This window comes from Phalaenopsis equestris, unplaced genomic scaffold (assembly GCF_001263595.1).
Source record: "Phalaenopsis equestris unplaced genomic scaffold, ASM126359v1 Scaffold000287, whole genome shotgun sequence".
NCBI lineage: Eukaryota > Viridiplantae > Streptophyta > Magnoliopsida > Asparagales > Orchidaceae > Phalaenopsis > Phalaenopsis equestris.
Window position 1 is genome coordinate 936,059 of NW_018164729.1, and position 16,873 is coordinate 952,931.

The window sequence follows — 16,873 nt, forward strand, 5'->3', positions numbered from 1 at the left end:
TTATCTAAGATGTAATTAACTATAGGGGCTTGCCCTTATAGGAAGCTTTTCCCGAACCCAGCATAATATAAACCCTATTTAATTCCTTATATTAAATAGGGGAACTTGTCGGCCGATACATTGGTTTCGCAGACCAAACGGATGTCATAACTTTCTTTAGTTTATTTGATCGAGCCTCACTCTCAATTCTTGTGTTCATCCTTCGGGATAGATAAATGATTTGAGATAAAGTGCTCTTTCATCTAAACTATGAAAATTATGGGGTCAGTTTGACTTCATCTTTTTCAAAACTAAATTTTTTAAAAAACGTCCTTCCGAAGCGGGCAACGGGATTTCAATTCCGATGACCGACAACTTCTTACGGGCAAACCCCACACCAAAAATAGTGCCGACAACCTCTTCCATTAAAGATTATAGTCATCGAGCGGGTGCTTCGACTAACAACCTAGGATGGGTCATGCATCTTTAGTAAGGGAGTTTTCGTCCATCTCTGATAATAAGCAATGCAGGATGAGTCAGTGTTTGTTTAGAATCATATCTTCATCTATACTCTCGGTGAAGGAATTTGATCTTAACAAATTCAGAATTCTCCTACTCTTTTAAGGAAAGCTTGAACTTCGCTTCAAGATTTATTTATTTTTCTATATAAAACAAATAATTTCATATCAGATAGATGGAATGAGTATAAAACAAAGGAGATTGACATATGCAAAAAAACTAGCGTATTCCTCGACCTATCGTTATCTGGTGCATAAATGATTCAATGCACACTCCAAACTATGAATTTTCAAAGGATTGGTCAGAGGATTTTTCATCCCGTCACTCATTTTACTCTACTTCAGATATAGAGTCTCATAGTTACTATTCTGTTGGGCCGCTTCAAAGGACTTGTAGAAGCTAGTCCAAGATGTTTCTTCTCATATTTTTTTAGCCTTGTGGTGTAAGATTACCTTCAATGGATGAAAACATCTGCTTTGAACAAAATTTCCTTATTCACGAAGTTGTGGATATATTGTACCTTGAGTTGTGGGTCCTTGATGTCCTGAAATTCAAACATCCGCAAATTGTCATCATTGTGATTTGAAGAGGGATTGGAAGCTCATATTGTTTTATTGGGAGCTTCGGTAGTTTTCCTGGCTTTCACAAATCCCCAGCCATTTTGTGCAAAAAAAATTGCCCGGCCAGTTCCTTATTGGTTCCTTCGTGCGAAGATCCAATACTTTATTAAATGATATACAATAATAAACTTGGATATTCGGGCTAAGATTCATGGCATTAACTTTGCCCCATATTTTCTGGAAAAGATAATTATAATGACAGCAATCATCATCACCCAACAAAGAGAACTGTCAAAAGTTAATCTCGATCATCGATAAAACATCCATCAACTCAGGCAACAATGGAAACTGTAGACCGGCCTGCAAATTCACCTCATAAATCGTGACATATTCATGTGGAGATAAACACGATTGGACGAGGTAGGCAACTTGACCACCAATTCGTTTGAAAAATATTCTTTTTTTGAAATAGTATTGGAGCATCTTCAGTAAGTGTGATACCACATCGTTAGGATTCTAGTACTTTTTGTGAGTTTTTGGGTGTGGGGATTCCCTAGACATTGGGATCTCGAAGGATAATTAAGCATATGAGAAATTTCCCCATATAAGGGAAACAACAACATGAAAGGGACTTCGATGTTGGGCAACAACAACCCATAAGGTGAGACAACAACAGTCTGAAAGGGACTCTGTCATTGGGCAACAATAGCCCAAAAGGTGAGGTAGCAGTAACTTGAAAGGGACTCTGATCTATTGAGCAACGGTTTGCTTTCTCCCCCTCCCAATGCGGGCTTATTTTTAGGAAAAAAAAATCAAAGTTAGGAGCCAAAATAAAAAAAAATGGAATTTTTTAAGGTTCACTCCACGGAATAGACCACAGGTGCGGACGCACGTACACGATTGCACACTCAACTCACAAACTGTTGAACAGTTCGATCCAGCCCTCGTTCGCCTTATTGACACACATTGAGACCTGACCCGACATGTCGCAGCCCACGCAACTATTAGTAGACTCTCATTGCAACCCGACCTAACCTGTGACAGCCAGCACAACTGTACACTTACACTCATCACGACCCGATCCGACCCGACCCGTCTCAACCCGTGTAGCATTAGCACGCCAGTGCATGCCCACCAACATGTGCTTGCTCATATTTGCATGTGCCATCACATCCCTGCTTGCATTCGTAGTACCTTGTGGACTCCATTGTACCCTTACTATATAATCATACTCCTTTGCTTGTACAAACACGCATGTACATTCGTGCAAATATATCTATATTTTCATACACCTACCACTATCCTCTGACAACTACCGCCACTTGATCATTGACATCTCACCGCCATCATCGTCTCTTGACCACAATTGCCTGGTCCTAGCCAATTGAGGCAACAATACCATGATTGAAATTTCACAAAGCATCCGTGACAATTCCAATCTCCTCAAAGTACAAATTTTCGTAATGTATTTTCAGACGACAAAATCATCGCCAAAAAATAAGTGGCAACTAATTCGTAATCAATCCACCCCAGGGATGAGCACTTTATATAAGTCCTGGTAGAGGCACCATAAACTTAATATGCTCCTTAGCAAATATGTTGAGTTTTTAAAATTAGGTATTATTACTCATTGGGGTTTCTCACGCAAGCATACGTATTATTTTAATAATATAGGGCTCTATTGAGTCCGGATTTTTTATCCCAAAGAGAACATGGTAATGAGTCCAATAAGAGAAGTTCTAGCCTACTATGTTAAGGTCTCAGTTTAGAATGTCGATTAAGGTTGGTTTTCCTGACAACTACTCCTAAATTAAGATTATATGACTAAGTTAAACCTATCTAGATCAAGATATAAAAGCTACATTTCTCTTGTGATTGTATAAGTAATTGTAGGATCAAATACCATGAATTGCTAATGTAGCTAGTGACAAATAGAAGCATTCCTCTTTTTTACCCTCTGTCGAGTGCATAAAGAAGTTTGGTTAATCCAGTATTAATTTCATAAACCCTAGATTACATTGGTTACGATTCTAACCTGTCACCCTAGAGTCTCCAATTTATACCTTTCAAAGCGTATTTCTCTATCTATTTGTACTGTCCTATGAACCACCTTGCCTTCACCCACTAGTTCAATGTGGTTTCTCCTAGTTGTTAAGTCATAGCTCTCTCGAGTCAATATGGATTCACAACAAATTTTAACACACAAATTGATCAATTGATAAGTAAAATAAGCATGAAGTAAAAACCATCATATTAAGGTTTAAAGATCAATTCTATAAGCATTATAACATCCTACACATTCAACTTATTCATCACAAGAAAATTGGAAAGAAATTCTACTCACAAAGCATGTTTAACACAATAGAAAATTTTATTACATCAAAGCAAATCCATCAAATGTGTTTACAGCAGACACCAATAAATAAAGAACACAATACTTAATTTTTTTCCAATGAAAAAAAGATGCAAATCCCTTCAGCAAAGCCTTCAACTGTTCCTTATAATGCTGATACAAAATCCTTACAGAATTGCACTCAAATTTCCTCTCCAATCTCTCAAGTAAACGTAAAAATTTACAATCCCCACTACTATCTATGACTTCTTGGCATCCTTAGAGGATTCTCGGACTTTGAAATGCCAAAAAGTGCCTTTCCAACCATCTGAATTCATCAAATAATTCCTTGGTTCGTTCAGAAACTGCCCCGGACAGCTCTGGCGCCTTGGCACCGTCTTCTCTGTTTTTGGGAGAACACTAGCGCCTAGGCGCCAATCTGCTGGCAACCTCTTTGCTCCAATTGTCTCCACTTCTCTCCATTTCAACTCCAATTCGCTTCATGTTTCGTGTTTGTTATACACGTAATAAAAACATGAAAATATTCTTATTTAAAGTGCAATTTTATTCAAAAACAAGTACAAAATGTAAATGAAATTTAACATTCTAAAAGACATGTCAGTAATCAACAATTTTTTATTGTCTGACATGTATTTCAAGGTATTTTTTTAGCAAGAAACATTCCAAACTCAAATTTGAGGTCATCCCAGACTCTAATTTTTGGAAATTGTTAATCAAACTGACCGTCTTGACAAGACAACTCAATAATAACCAAAATTGATTTAATCTAGGTTGATCCAATTAAGCCCAGATCAAGTTATTGAAACACAATTTGATGTTTTCAATCGTCAATTTAATGATCAAATGGGCTTCAAATTTAATATTATTATAGTTAAATTGAGTGTCTCAATGAGAGGAATCCAATAATCCTAAACTCGTTGAATTTCGAGGTTAGAGGGCACACAAATCCTTTAAAAAACCCTTGATTTAGGGGAGGATCAATTTAAGTCGTCAGATCAGATTGTTGGAAAAGTGATTCACAAAAAGACCATAATGCCCCTCCCTTGAAGGCTATAAATAGACCTTCTCTCTTCGCTTGAAAAGGGGAGGAAAAGATCGGGAATTCTAGAGTGTTCTAGAGTAAAGATTTGGCAATAATTTTAGCCTCTGCAGCCGCCAATCGTCGTCGACCATTGCTGGCCGCCTTTGCTCGCCACCTTCGACGATCTTTACTTACTAATATTTTTTCCTTTTTCAGATTTTTTTCACGTAAAAATCTTGGTGTCTCCTCTATTTACATTTCAATTTTCTATGTGTGCTAGGTTTTCCTGCAAGCTTAAAACATTAAATCATCATTCTATTACCTCAAATATTTTGGCACACTAGCATCTAACTGGTATAAACTAGTTATTTAAGATAATAATAAGTTGAATGGAAATTTTATTGTAATCAAATAATTTAAATAAGTATTAACAAACTATTTCCTCAAAATAAAAAAGATAAATTATATTCAATTATAATAAAGTTTCTGAAAATACGGTCAACCTTAATGATCTTAATATTGTTATTAGTAATAAAATATTTTATTTTTATCATCGCATTAATAAAAAAAATAGTTGAGGAAGCTTTAAAGAAAACTAAGGGTGGGAAATCAGTAGGACCTGAGGATGTCCTAATTGAAGTGTTGAAATATTTAGGAGATTTGAGAATTTCTTGGCTTACTAAACTTTAATTTTATTTTAAAAACTAAAATGATGCCTGAGAGTTGAGGAAGAGTATTTTTCTCCCTATTTTTAAGAATAAAGAGAATGCTCAAGAGTGTGCAAATTATAGAGGAATTAAGTTAATTTGTCGTGCTTAAGGCTGTCAAAAAAACTCGTTCGCGAACAGCTCGTGTTCGGCTCGTTCGTCAAGTAAATGACAACTGAGTCGAACGCGAACAAATTTTTAAAGCTCGAATTATAAACGAGTCGAACACGAACAACTCTTCGTTCGCTCGATCATTATATATATATATATAAATCATAATTAGGAGCAGATGGTGAGTTTCCCGATGATTTCATCCCTTTCATCCTATAATAATCATCTGCACCGACTGGTTAAAATAATCATTATATATATATATATATAAATCATAACACCTCGTGTGATAATGTGGTTAGTGTTTTCTTTTGCATACATTTGATTCAGGTTCGAATTCAATACTTTACTTCTATTTTTTTTCAATTTAATTTTAACGAGCCACATTCGAGCCGAACACAAACACAAATATTTAAATCGAGCAAAACACGAACACATTGTTCACGAGCCGATTTAAAACACAAACACGAGCTATTTCGAACGAGTCAAACACGAGCGAAGACTGAGCTCGCTTAAGCTCGGCTCGTTTACAGCCCTAGTCGTTCTTTAAAATTATGAGAAAGTGTAATGCATAGGTTAAGACGTGTTACAAAAATTTCTCATAATCAGTTTGGATTTATGTCGAACAGGTCTTCTATGGAAGCTATAAAGTTATTAAGAGGTTTGATGGAAAAGTACAGAGAGAATAAGGTGAATCTACATATGATTTTTATTGATTTAGAAAAAGATTATGATAAGGTTCCGAGAGAAATCTTTTGGAGAGTTCTAGAGAAGGTGTTGATATGACTTATATTCAAATCATTAAAAATATGTATATTGGAGCTATTACTTGTGTTCGGACAGTAGGAGGATTGACCCATTATTTTTCTATTTCAGTTGGATTACATCAGAAATCGGCTTTAAACCCATATCATTTTGCTTTAGTTATGGATGGTCTTACTGGACATTTAGAGGAGGATGTAGCTTGGTGTATTCTTTTTGTTGATGTTATCCTTTTTTTGGATAAGACTAGGAAAATGTTCAGAAAAAACTTGAATTATGAATACCTACATTGGAGATTAAAGACCTTCATTTGAGTAGAATTAAAACTGAATACATTGAATGTAATTTTAGCAATAGGAGTTCTAGTGGCAGAGTTGTAACTATTTATGATCAAATCATTAAAAGGTGTGAACGTTTTAAATATCTCGAGTATATTGTTCATAGTGATTGTGAGATAGATGGGGATGTTATCAGTAGAATTCAAGTTGGTTGTTTGAAGTGGAGGAATGCATCAAGGCGTATTGTGTGATAGAAAAGTACCTTTAGATTGAAAGGATAAATTTATAAGATGGTGGTGAGACCTGCAATACTCTATGGCGCAAATTGTTGGCCTTTAAAAGAGAAACATAAAACAAAGTTAAGTGTTGTCGAGATGAGAATACTTAGGTGGATGACTTAGGTGGATGAGTTAGGTGGATGAGTGGCTTGACACTTAGAGACAAAATGCTAAATGAATATTACTGTGATAGAATTGATGTAGCTCCCATGGCAAATAAAATTAGAGAGAGTCATCTTAGATAGTTTGATCACATTAAACGTCGACCATTTGATAATCCGGTTGGAAGAGTAGATGTTTTAGATTTGACTTATGTTAAGAAAGACTGAGGTAGACCTAGAAAGACTTGGGCATATTCTATAAAAGCATATTAATGACTCGGGCATATTGTATAAAAAATGATCTTAATCTGATAAAATTAAATGAAAATATGACACTCAATAACGCAATAAAGAAAAAGGATTTATCTAGCCGACCCCACTTAGTGGGATAAAGGCTTGTTGTTGTTGTTGTTGTTGTTGTTGTATTAAATTATAATACATGTTAATATTAAATTATAATATATTACTATTAAATTTATAATTAAATAAATTCTAATTAACCAAATTTAATTTAAATAATATATCATATTTGCTATAGTCTATCATTAAATTTATTAGAGAGCATTGAACAATTTGTTGAGCAATAAACCAATTTGTTCTTGAATATGAATAAACAATTTGAGCTTTGTTTAAGTTTGGTTCATTTAACCTTCAAGATTTGAAAAGTGGTCGAAACTTATTTATTTAGTTATTTGAACAAACTTGATCAAGAATTAGTCTAGCCGAGTTGAAGTTATTCATCAAGTGCATTGGTTTATTTAAATCCCTAAATATTGCAGCATCTGTTTTAAAGAAGGACGTTAATAAAGCTGGTAGAGAAATAGACGTAGGAAAAGGGATTTTCATGCAAATCTATGCTTTCACAGCAGCATGTAATTTTAATTTAAAGTCGATAAAATTATTTGTTATTTTCAAATTCGGAGTAAGGTTCTCGCGCGTGGTGAAACCGAAGACCGGTCTGTTGTCGAACCATCACATGATGATCATGAAGATATGGAAGAACAAAGAAAAATGATGCCGAGGATGATGCAACAGTCAACGATAAAGAAGATGAAGACTAATCATTCTGCGTTGGATATAAAGTTTGATTTCATACAGAAATTCACAGAAGAACTGCCGTAACTAACGTCGGTGCCTTTTTTTCCTCTTCAATTCAAGACAGTTTGCTCTTTAGACTTTGATTTTCTCTTTCTTTTGATTCAAATTAGCTTTTTAGTTGACCAAAATAAATACTTTTTAGCCTGGTCTCATGTTCTTCTTTGATTTATATGATTTACGAATGCAGGATATTCTTAGAATTTCTATTTTTTCTCAATAATTCCATTTTTTATGGCGGACAAATGCTATTGATTCTTTTATGGCTGGTTCTCCTCTTTCGTAATATCATTAAATTTATTAGCAAAAGTGTTATATTTTCCCCCAATTTTTATTGGGATGTTCAATTGGAGTGAGTCACAATTTATATGGGGAGGATTAGGGGTAAAGTTTGTTCGAAATGTTTTCTTTTTTATAAAATTATGCTGCTAATAATATATTAAAATTAATAAGCATTTAGCAATGTAAAATAATGTCTGAAATTATTTTGGCAAGTATTTTAATCATAATAAAATGAGGGAATAAGTAAGGCTTTTACACCCCCAAAATTAGATATTCGCGCTATCAGAAAAGGTATATTAATATTTCAACAGCTTGTCAGATGTTACAAATAAATAAATTATTAATGATGATATTCATTCAATTCATTATAGGGGCTGAGAGAATTCATTATTGTTCAATAAATCCCAGATCATGTAGAAGTGTTTGGTAGTAATCACCTTACAGTAAAATTTGAATTGGGAGATGAATCATCAGCCATAACTGAATGCAAAAAAGACTCGATTGTTGTGTTATGTGTATCGTCGCTAATCCCCTTTTCTAATGCATGTATTTGCGAATTTCAATCTCCTGAGCAAGATTGTTGAACCATAATTAGGTAATAAAACAAACACAATTTTAAAACCCGCTTTGATATTTTGGGGCTTAATTGGCCTCTAAATTCACTTTAACCCAAATTTTAGGTAAACACCAAATACTTAAGCTTAGATTTATACAGGAGCCTGAAAGGTGACCACAATGAATGAACAAGCCTGCAGACTTTGCAAAGACCAGCTTCCATTAAATGAATATTAAACATTTTTTAATTGGCACAAAATTCCAAGCCAAAAAAAACTGGAAGAATTGACCTCACCTTAAAAGAAAATAGGGATCAAATTCTTCCCAGCTGGAGCTATATTCCTTTGGCTCAAATAACTCTAAACCAAATGAAACCCCCAACCTTTTAAGCAATCTAATTAACGTAAGATACATATTTGATATTAGAGGATTTTGGATAAAGGGTCTCATAATCTTGTTAAATTCAGAGAACTTGGACAAATACAGTTCATCTAGATCTCTCAAACCCTCTGATGATTGAAAAAGGACATAAAGGCCTAGTAGAAGAGCATAGATGGATATAAAAGCATCCTTGTGGTTTCCTATGCCTCCAATCCATTCCTTATCTCCCTCTGTCGCAAGAAAACCATCAGCAAATGATATCAGTAGGTGCAAGAATCTGAGCCTCCATTTCTGCAATAATTTCACCCGATCATCATCGAGCCGTTCTGATCCTGGAGCTAGCAGTTTTTCCAAATGAAAACAACAGATTTGGCATATCAAAAGCTTTTCTTCGTGGTGGTTATCAATCTCTTTTTCAAAAATCTTCCGAACCAGATCGCCTCGAAAACTCACCAAACCGGCAGTCATTGAAACATACCTCATTAAATATTGTATGTACTCGAGCCAGTGGCCAAAGATTTTAGATAAGAATCCAAGGCTTAATTCAATCACTTTATCAACTTGCCTTGCGACCTCGGAGACCCTGAAATCTATGTATTTCTGAACATTCTTGGCAAGGTTCTGCCTGAGCAAAAGATCCTCATCTTCTAAGAGCTGAATGGATATGAACCACAAATCCAGAATTCTGCTAGCATAGAGATTCACAAACTCTGTCGTATTAGCTTGAAGCTCTTCTTCCTCTTCGATGGCAATGGCTGCTTCAGATAGGGTACTGTTGTTCGACACATGCGAAGCAACAAAAATAGCTTCTCCAAGCAAACCTGATGCCACTATGGCTTCTGCTGCAGCTCTTCTCATGTTAACAGGTTCAGATGGTGTACTATGCTGTTTAGTTAGTATAATAAAAGAATTAATACACTTAAAGGCTCTGGTAATATCTCTTTGTTTCTGGGACCGGTCACCCAATGCAAAGTTCCTGAGCATTTTGGCAAGCATCTTTGTACATATAGCCATGCAACAAAGTAAAATTTCTCTAGTCTTCGCACGCCTTACTGTATCCTTCAGATGAACCAATTTCTCCCAGAAACAGAATGCTGTGTTCCAATCTATAAATTCGTCATTGGAGTGAATGGTGCTACAAGAGAAGATGATCTTTAACATGTAGTAAGCACATTTTGGGTTCTCTTCCTCTGACAATAACCTCATTAGAACGGATGGCAAATCTGTCTTCACCCAGACATAAATGGAAGATTTCTCATCATCTTCGCCGCCAGAATTCATACAATTCGTAAGCTGAAGCAGCTTTTTAAGCGTTATGATTCGAACTTCATACATAGAATCAGAGATGCAAGAAACAATGCTCTCGTGAAGATTTGGTGATAGCTTACTCAGATTAAAGGTAGGCTTGTTATGACTCAGCAGCTCAGAAGATTGGTCTGGAGCTTCATTTTTAGGATGAAATAGGCAATTAAAATAAGATGCAGCTGCTTGCTTGCGGAGCTCAACCATTGTTGGGTCAGATAAAGCAGAACCAGAAATATTTTTCTCACTGATGCATGCAAGTGCTAGATTCACCAACAGGCTTTTAATGGTAATTGTATGCTTGCTTGAGTAGGAAAACGCAATGCTACTCATCTGATCCAAAACTAGTAGATATGTGCTATTCAACATAGGACAAGGGCATGACCAGACACAACCGATCCACGTACGCAGCTTAAGGGCACGAATGGTTTCGCCAAGAATATCATCTTTCTTCATAGTATCAGACAAATTCCTGCAATTGTTATCAAGAAGAGAAGACAGCTGCAAGAGAACTCCATGGATTGAGTTAAAAGAAAAGCGGGTTCTAGTCATCAGATGCCTTTCATGGGGTAAACTATTGATCATCTCGATGACTACAGCCTGCAGTTTCTCATTGGAAACTAAACCAATCAAAGCCCTTGCCGCGAGAACACGAACACGAAGGTTGCTTTGGGTTCCGCATCTCTGTATGAAAGGTGTTAACATGAAGGGATCTAAATGATCATCAGCTTCAGTGCTTATAAGTGATGGATTTAGCCTGGATAGAAGAATGAGAATTGGGCACAAGCTTGGATGAACAGCTTTAGTAATGCTCAAATCTGCATCCATGGAATGTTCATCACCATGCTGTTTAGTGGCGATCTCCAGTTCGCGGCACAGGAATGGATGAACAGCTGGGTACCTTCAAGGAAGAGGGAAAAAAAAAAGGTGAAATCTCAAATTGATCTCTGCACCTGATAGAGAAGTCTATGACCTGCTTTAAGCCGACTCTGCAATATTCATTAATAAAAAGGTGTGAATCACTAACAGAATAGAGCTAAAAACAAACTTAGCTGGAAGAAACTAATAGTTGCATTTGATCCACAATAAATGTCTTAAAATATAACTAAGCTATAAGTGAAATAATATATAATACTTGCAATCCATAACACTGAAATAGGACTCACTTAATTTAGGTGTCTAACACATGACACAGAAGTTAAGCATGGTAAAATTGATACCTGTGAAAAAATTCAAGGCCAGTTAAAGCCCTTCTGGCAGATTCCTGTTTATGTACATTAAGAAATCCAATCATTCGACGAACCAATGAAGTGTATGCAAGACAAGCACTGTTTCGGATCTCCCAGTAAGGCGACGAGAAAGAACTTATCGCAACAATCAATGCCTCGGCACAGAAACCGGACGTGTCTGATGCTAAATTCGTGTCATTGAAAGAGGCTCTGAGCACATTGAATGCGTGAACAGTTGGTATCACACCCTCATCTCTCATCTTAGAGGAACCTCCATTTGCTTCGTTCCGATCTTTTATAAAAGTCTTGTCTGATACCTCATCATTCTGGTCATGAACTTCGCAATCTTCGCACAATGGCTTTTTGGCAACATTAATCAGCCAGTTTAATGCCCTTGGGAGTAAAATCTTTGGCGTTCCCTCTGGTTCTGACAGGAAAAATGCAATGAAGGCAGCAGGACAGTTTGGCCTTTAGCAATTGTTCTCTCCATCAGCTGCTTCATCCAAGATTCTGTCATTTTGCAGAGCCTGTGGATGAAAGAAAACCAGATAATATTTGATTAATCTAACAAGTAAATAATATATCATGTTATGATAAAATCAGATAATATTTGATTAATCAATCTAAAGTCATTAAATCTTGCAATTGATATAATCATTTATAACATATAAAAATCTAATCAATAAAATAAATAAACTATTCAAGAGCCAATAGGAATGAAGAGAAAAATGTAAAACATACCTAGGATCATTTGAGCATAGAAGACGATTACAAAGGGCAGTGAAACCAGCCCTGGTCTTATCAATCGCACCATTGTGTTTCATCTTCAACAGAACTTGCAAGAAATGGCTTCCTATAGATTCGAGTTGTTGCAGATCGAGCAACCCATCTTCGGTTACAATCGTTTCTGTTTCATCACCATTTCTAACTGGATAATCATGCTTAGATGATTCAGATATGGAGGAGCTTGGCAATGGAACTTTCCTAATAATAGTTCCTAAAAGAAGACTCACCTGAAAAATTAAAACAATTAGAAAACAATTTTTTGTTGATTTGAATGAATGGTTACTGTTTATAACTTCCGCCCCCTTAAATAATTAGGCAACAAAAATCTAATTAAGCTAGAGAAAAATAATAATAATAATGGCAACACAGGCCTAAAAAAGGGACAAATTCAGTGACCAGTAAAGCTAAGTAAAGAAAAAAATCCAAACTTTAAGAACTTTGCAGAAACAAATTTATAAATAACAGAAGAAATAAGTGCCAAAATAGTCCCCAGCTTTCTACATTGGGTTATTTTAGTCTCAGAGTTTATAAAAGTACTAAATTAGTCTGTGGAATATTTTAGTTGGGACTAAAATAGTACTCATCGTGAACTACTTCAACATATATTAAAATAGTCGGGATTAAATTGATAATTTCATAAACTCTGGGACTAAAATGACCCTCCAAAGAGTCAGGAAACAGCTCGGCACATTTCTCAACAACAGATATATTGTAAAAAGACCTAGAAACATGAATTAAGAGAAGCACATTACCTCTTTCATTGCAAGCCAACAGCCAACCATCACAGCATGTTCTGCTGGTTTTTCATTATCATCAAATTTCTTAACTTGTTCTAAAGAGGACTCCACTGAATCCATCCCTAATGAGGAATTAGCTTCATCAACAACATCATCCATGTCATACGGCATATACCACGCGTCTGCAGAAACTACCCACAGAGCCAACGATGTCACCCTCATAATCAATTCCAACAGATTCTGAAGCAAACATCGAATCTCCATCATACTCGACATCACCTCCTCCGAACGCCAATCAAACTCCTCAAACGTGTACCGCAAAGTAAGCAACACCCCATGAACAAAACTGTTTCGGCATGCTTTGGCGAGATCCCTTTCACCCTCTTCAACAGAGATGTGAAGCCATTCGATGAGCGCCGATATGTATGCCACAAGTGGAGCCTCACACCTCATAATATCTGAATGGGAATCAAGTTGACTGCTCCTTAAAGAACTTCCAATGCCCCAACCAAGTTCCATGACATATTTCCTAAAAATTAGTCTAAAGGTTAGAGCGCCAGCATCGCTCTCCCTAACACGTGGACTGCAGACCAGCCTTTTCGCCCAATGAATCACCATGCTCACCATGTAATGCGAAGAAATACCAGGGAGAGGAGTGGGAAAATGTAGAAGAATGTGAAATGAATTTTGTCTCAACTTATCCCAACTATCAATTATAGATCCAACTAACAACAGAGTTGAATCTGCAGAAGTAAATCCGTCGTTGTAAGGACAGAGAGTATGATTGTCTTGCAACATCTTCAGAGGCCAAACATCCATCATTACCAGGATTAGTTCCATGGCCATTGTTTTCCTCTCATATGGAGCAGAAGGGTAACATGAATAAAAGAGAAAGGAACTCAACCACTTCATGAACTGGAAAAGCTCCATGGCCATTGTTTTCCTCTCATATAGACCTTGTTTCACCTGCCTCTCTAAAGCTAATCGAACCCGAGTAAAGAACTTTCTGAACAGGCTTGCCCATTTCATCTGAAAAGCTGTCGAAGAGCACCGCATGTTCAAAGGAACGGCCTTTCTCATCAACATGAGCTCTAACGATGATGGGAGACTGGCTGACTTGGGATTCAAAAACAGAGACTCAGCTGCATCAACCCGTAAACTTTCATCAGCATGAGTCAAAGCAAGAATTAACCAGTCAACAGGCACTCTAACATTAATCCCTTTTAAACAAACAACAGCAACACCATTGGTACTGCATGGCTCGCTCGATGAATCGCAGTCCAGAACAATGTCTCCCTCAATGAGAGCAAGTGTGCGAGACACCTTAAACAAGGAAACAAGAGCAGCCACACATGAATCAAGCTTCAGATCCACATTGAAGTCTCCCTCCAAGCAAGGCCCAACAGATACGAAAGAAAGCATTGGAAATATGCTATCTGAATCAACCTCAAGTAAGGTGGGGAGCGCATAGGTGTTCAAGTTCGTTCTAAGTTTTGGATTTCCAGACATAAGTCCATGCAATAAGGTTGGAAGACATAATTTTCTAAAAGTTTCATATCCTTCTTCAATACCATCATGGCTCCAACACTCATCACGCAAACGTTCGAGAAAACATTTTAGAAATGATGTGGCCGCGCAACAAACATCATCATCTATATAGCCATAAAGCGTTTCCAAAAGAAGGTTTGGATTTAGTTCTAGAAGAGACTTTGAACCCAAACGTTTTCCGAGTGAAGCTAAAGGCACATACTTGCCTTTACAATGAGCTCCCAACCTTAGAAGCTCTAAAGCAATATTGTGCAACAAAGCTTTATAATTCTCTTTGCTATCTTCTGATGAAAGATATGATTTGATATCCAAAAGAAGATCAAAGATGAGATGCACCTGCTTTACCGTTTGACTGAGAGGGTCTTCAAGATTATTCCATATAATCCTAAGCAAGCGGCTCATCATCTCTTCAGAAAGAGGAACATAATCTCCTGATACATCAGTTAGACCTACTGATATTGATGTTTTCATCTGCTGCAAGCAAATTTGCAGGACCGTCAAAGCGTGAAAATTGAAATGTCTGTCAATTGGTTTCTCACAATATTGGCAAAGTTCTGGCAAAATTGCATTATAAAGTAGAGTCCACACACAGCCATTGTCTGATTTGAAGCATATATTGAGCGCGGCCCTAGAAACAGCAGTCAATATGCCTCTCAGCAAGCAAAGCCTGCTTAAAATTGAGAAGCCCCTTATTTCTAAACACAAGTTCCCAGCTAACTCCATGATATCACTATCTCCAACAGAAAAATCAAAGACTGCTTTTGACAGAAAACATGAGACCTCCTCAGCTCTTACACGAGCCTGAATTGCAGCGCAAAAGCTCACACCAGCAGCCACCAAGCAATCCCTTGAGAAGGCCGATGACTTCAAAACATTCAATATGATACCAATAATATGATCAAATGTGCAGAAACCATTTTCTAGGACTGATAAGATGTGCGGGAACTTTTCAAGCAAGTAGTACAAGCAAGACATGGCATCTTGGCATTGCTCCATCACCATGGGGGATGGTCTAGATCCACGGCCAACATCGAAAATCACACTGGCCAAACCTGAAGCAATATCACTTGCTACCAAGGTCGAACATTTCTCCACTGTCTCATTTAAAAATCCCAATTTGGGGTAGCCCATCAAAGATAAAGCTGCTCGCGAAACTAAAAATCTTCTCATTCCATCTTTACCTGTATCCTGATACTCCTTGCAAAGAGCAACAAAGCAGCTACAGATCGCTGGAAGAAACTTCTTATTCTTGGCAAGAGGGGAGATGACGGTTCGGTGGAGAGGGAGGGAATTTTCAAGAAAGAGTATTTCCAAGTAAAGTCCGATGGCTATGGAGACCACGCCTTCCTGAATGCATGGAGAGTTCAGTAATTGGGAGAAAGATGAAGATAGGTCCTTCACAGCAGAGATTTGTGAGTATGTGGAGTTCAAGGAGATGAATTCCTTCAATTTAGGGAAGAAATCGGAGGAGTAAAAGGTTTCTGGGTGGAGGCGATTGAGGGTTTCAATGTAGGATTTAGGGAATAGCACTGAATTGTAGGTGTAACGGTGTCTGTGCTGTAATGCTCGCCATTTAGCTGACATCTTTTTGCAGTACAAAAGACGAGTTTTTTATCTTGTTATGCTTTGCAAAATCGAAGCTTTTGAACTGGATTTGGTAGAGGGTTTGGGGAGCTAACAAAGGATTAAAAAAAAAAAAAAAAAAGAGAAGAGTGATGTAAGGGGTGCAAAACGCCACCTGAGTAAATTTGAAAAGATTGTACTGATTCCCTTCTGATAAATTTCTCGCCGTTTTAAATCTGCGCTATTTCCCGCGGCGGGAAGGTGTGGGAGAAGATATCGGGCCTCTGTAGGGAGAATTGTTTATGAGGTTGCGAGAAGCGGTTAGGGTTAGCAACAAGAAATATAAGGAAATGCAAATCTACCAAAGTCGGGGCGGCGGTAGGGTTGCAAAACAAGAGGCCGTTCATGATTTTAATTTACAAATTAAAGCACATTGAACATTTTGTTTTTGGGTAAAAATTTAGTTTTTAGGGGGATAAAGTTGAATAGGATATTGTTATATTGATTTATGTTCATAGAGATTAATATCATAGTCCAGAAGATGGTACACTCCAATAAATGAAAATAATTAAGCATGTTTTGTATTCTAAAAAGTAAAGAATATGCAAGTAATAATCGAAACAAATAAGAAAATTTTAAATTTCTTTAATAATTAAAGAGTCTAATCGATACAACTCAAAGAAAATGAAACAACTAAATGAAACTAAAATGAAAATAATGAAACAA

At 36.7% G+C, this 16,873-nt stretch overlaps 2 protein-coding genes across 2 annotated transcripts in view; both read right to left on the reverse strand.

Annotated features, from left to right (window-relative positions):
- Positions 1-2,226, reverse strand: part of LOC110025061 (uncharacterized mitochondrial protein AtMg00810-like) — a 5,283-nt gene extending 3,057 nt beyond the window's left edge. Inside the window, exon 1 of the mRNA XM_020725325.1 lies at positions 2,094-2,226. Coding sequence (XP_020580984.1) covers positions 2,094-2,226 — 133 coding nt within the window. The remainder of the gene's footprint in view (positions 1-2,093) is intronic.
- Positions 2,227-8,734: 6,508 nt separating this feature from the next.
- Positions 8,735-16,556, reverse strand: LOC110024984 (thyroid adenoma-associated protein homolog). The gene is given in 5 exon segments (XM_020725204.1): positions 8,735-11,185; positions 11,505-11,973; positions 11,976-12,040; positions 12,255-12,526; positions 13,052-16,556. Coding segments are annotated over 5 exon segments (6,216 nt in total). The 5' UTR covers positions 16,169-16,556; the 3' UTR covers positions 8,735-8,892.
- Positions 16,557-16,873: the final 317 nt, after the last annotated feature.